Here is a 3,791-nt window from a genome sequence, read left to right on the forward strand (position 1 = left end):
TGGTGGTATTATTCTTAAGCTTGTTTAGCTTTCTTTAATTTCATATATTCTTAGTATTATTGTTTTGGTGGATGTCTATATAAACCCATATTATTATAGACTTTATGATTATTATGATGTATTGGTGTGTGTATAAATGCATCTATCTTCAGGAAAAGAAAAGATAAAAAAAAAAAAAAAAAAAAACTATGTACTCTGCTTCAATGGGAGAAAAGATGTATAAAAATTAGGTATGTGTATATATTTGTTATAAAATTAGAGGGCTTGCTTGTGTGTAATATAGTTTTATCAATTTATATGCGTAAGTTCCTTGTCATTTCCCAACTAGCTAGAGTTGGCCCCGCCTTGGATGTGAGGAAGAAACGACGCGACAAGTTTAGATCTTATTCTTTTAGTTGGAGGATCTATATTTTGTTTAAAAGAAATATACAAATCCAAAGTGGTTAGTGCAATGTTTGTATGGGGTCTAATTAAATTACTATTTGATACTAGGCATATATATATATGCCAAATAGGTCTCTAGACAATCATCAATATACATGTCTATTTCTTAAGTCTAAAAAGCTAGACGAGAAAGAATTCAATTCTGTCAGAAATTGGGTCAGTCGTTTTTTCCGTACTAACTTAATTTTTATTTTTGTAGCGAAAGAATTCAACTCTATCTTTTTTTCCTTTTTTTAAAAAAGAAATCAATATTATCTGTTGATGAAGTTTTAAAAAAAAAAATTATCGATAAAAAAATTTATTAGTTACTTGTTCAATAATTTCTTTTTTTTTTTTTTTTTTTTACAACTTGTTCAATAATTGGATTACACAATAAAGAAAAATACAATTCCTTTATCATTAGGCTCTAGTTATTCTTTCACTTGGATGTCTAAACACAAGTTTGAAGCAACACACTATAATGGCTTAGAAGCAACACATTTATGGCCAAAAATGATGACCCAAAGAAGGACATCAAATTCATATTGGACATAATTCAACAGATAATGAAGGGTCCAAAATCTTTTTTATCATATTAACAGGCAGCACAATATATATACCTTATGTACATTAAAGCTATGCGTTTTCATGTAATGCAATTCTAATCAAAACTTTTTCATAATTTTGGGTCCACCAAGTGTCACAACAATACAACAATAATCAATATTAATAATTAATTCCTTACCCAACCCCAAAAGGTTCTCATCATCTTGATGCACACAACCATATATGTCCTCTTCCCCCACTCCACTCTCATTATAGCCCTAATTAAAAGACTTAAAAATGTTGTTAATTATTGTCAGTCAGTCCTTTCTCTTTTAGATAGATACTAGCAAAGACAAGAACTAGACAGGTATCAGCATCCATGTCCATCAAACTCACTCAAAAAGAACCAAAAAATAAAAAGAGGAAAGAAACACCATAAAACTCCACGAAAAGTAAAATATTTGATATATAGACTGAAAAAGAAAGAAAAAAATTAAATTTGTGTCTCCATTTCTCTCTAGTGTCATACCTATCAATCTTGCCAAACAGACAGAAAGCAAAGCCAAGCTGTTAACATTTTGTTTTGATATTAATTTTTCCATAAAGTGATGCCCGGAGAATCTTGGCTCAAATCTTTCACAGTTATATTAGTCTGAAAAGAAAGAAAGAAAAAAAAAAAATATATATATATATATATATATATATATATAATAGGTAGCTTCTATTTATAACATACACACATGGTTTCTTTGCTTATAATAATTATTAGCATTACCATAAATTAATCATTGTATTAACAGCCCAATAATCATTTCTTTCTCTCAATATATATACACAACCGAACCCTCCTCTTCTTCTTGCCATAACCCATCACACAAAACAAAACAATCCCACCAGAAAAAAAATAATCAAGAATGGCAACAAGTTCTGTTCATGTCAAAGAAGCTATTGTTATCAAGCCATCAAGCCCAACTCCAACTCGTCTATTATCTCTTTCTGCTCTTGATTCTCAACTCTTTTTACGCTTCACTATAGAGTACCTCTTGGTTTTTAAGGCTCGTCCAGGGTTAGACTATGGTTCCATCACAGCTCGAGTCAAATCTGCATTGGCTAATATCTTGGTGCCTTACTATCCTCTAGCAGGTCGAGTCAGGGCCAAACCTGATGGCTCAAACCTTGAAGTAATATGTAGAGGCCAAGGTGCAGTATTCATTGAAGCTATCTCTGATAGTATTACTGTCAATGATTTTGATAAAGCGCCAAGGTACGTAACACAATGGAGAAAACTCTTGTCCTTCCACGTGGCAGATGTTCTTCAAGGGGCTCCACTTCTTGTCATCCAGCTTACGTGGCTTAAAGATGGTGCTGCGTCGTTAAGTGTTTGTTTCAGCCATTGTGTGTGTGATGGGATTGGCAGTGCTGAGTTTCTTAACTCGTTTGCCTCTCTTGCTACGGGTCAAGATCGAGTTATTGCAGATTTAAAATATAAACCCGTTTGGGATCGTCATCTTCTTGATTCTATAGAACCCTGTTATCGATCTCTTTCATCATTGAGTCATCCCGAGTTCAACCGAGTTCCTGACCTCTGCGGGTTCTCGACCCGGTTTTCGACCGAAAGACTCGCTCCTACTTCTATTATTATTGATAAAAGAAGGCAAAACGAGCTAAAAAGACTCGCTATTTCCACAACTCGTGAGCCAGCATTCACTTCTTTTGAAGTAGTGGCAGCTCATGTATGGAGAAGTTGGGCTAGAGCACTAAACTTACCATCAAATCAAATCTTGAAGCTTCTGTTTAGCATCAACATTAGAAAACGAGTTAAACCGAGTTTACCAAATGGCTACTACGGCAACGCTTTCGTTCTAGGTTGTGCACAAACAAGTGTTAAGGATTTAACAGAGAAAGGAATAGGGTATGCGTCAATGTTGATAAAGAGAGCAAAAGAAAGAGTTGACAATGAGTACGTGAGATCGGTCATAGAATCAGTGAGTCAATCAAGAATGAGTCCAGACTCGGTAGGCGTTTTGATAATGTCACAGTGGTCAAGATTAGGGTTAGAGAGGGTTGACATCGGGATGGGTAAACCAGTTCATGTGGGACCTATCTGTAGTGATAGGTACTGTTTGATCCTGCCAGTGTTTAATCAGACGGATTCTGTTAAAGTTGTGGTAGCTGTTCCTGCAAGTGGAGTTGACAAGTATGAGATTTTAGTCAAGAGTCCATACTCTTGAGGACCACTGGATATGAAAATCTTTTGGCCCATTCGTTGACCTGTAATATCAGTTTGACTTTTAAACCTTTTTTGTGAAAAGGAAAATAATATTTATATATAATATATTATATTTTACAACAGTGATTGTTGATTACAATTTACAAATCCTGTCTCCATAGTAACACACAAGTAGTAAGAATCATTTTTCTTTTTCTTTTTTTAAAACCTTTTGAGGAATGTGTTGGTAATACAAATTCTTCAATACTAACTAGTATAGCTAAGATCCTTTGTCAAAGTTAGTAGAATCCAATGAGTTGTGACATGTGACTTGATTCTCAAGGTCTTCTTTTTTCCTTTTTAACCCTATTTTCATCTTCAATTCTTTTCGTTTGGTCTTTGTTGAAATTTATAAAATTTATTTATAAATTTAAAATTGACGAATGTTAAATGAAATAAAAATTAATTAAGAGTTCTACGTATTCGAATTTTTATAGAATTAGTTATAATTAAACTAAATTCTACCAAATTAGATAATATTTATAAATAAATTTCATGTTAATTTGTCAATATATTTTATAACACTAAAATATTTCTTTTAATTTTATTATTT

The 3,791-nt window shown here is 32.8% G+C and overlaps 1 protein-coding gene across 1 annotated transcript; it reads left to right on the plus strand.

Moving 5' to 3' along the window:
* Positions 1 to 1,010: 1,010 nt before the first annotated feature.
* On the plus strand, positions 1,011 to 3,338 carry LOC8265380 (alcohol acyltransferase 9). Its single transcript, XM_002528273.4, has one exon. The coding sequence runs from the start codon at positions 1,884 to 1,886 to the stop codon at positions 3,198 to 3,200; it is 1,317 nt and encodes a 438-aa protein (XP_002528319.1). The 5' UTR covers positions 1,011 to 1,883; the 3' UTR covers positions 3,201 to 3,338.
* Positions 3,339 to 3,791: the final 453 nt, after the last annotated feature.

The sequence above is a fragment of the Ricinus communis genome, chromosome 6 (genome assembly GCF_019578655.1).
Source record: "Ricinus communis isolate WT05 ecotype wild-type chromosome 6, ASM1957865v1, whole genome shotgun sequence".
NCBI classification, from domain to species: domain Eukaryota; kingdom Viridiplantae; phylum Streptophyta; class Magnoliopsida; order Malpighiales; family Euphorbiaceae; genus Ricinus; species Ricinus communis.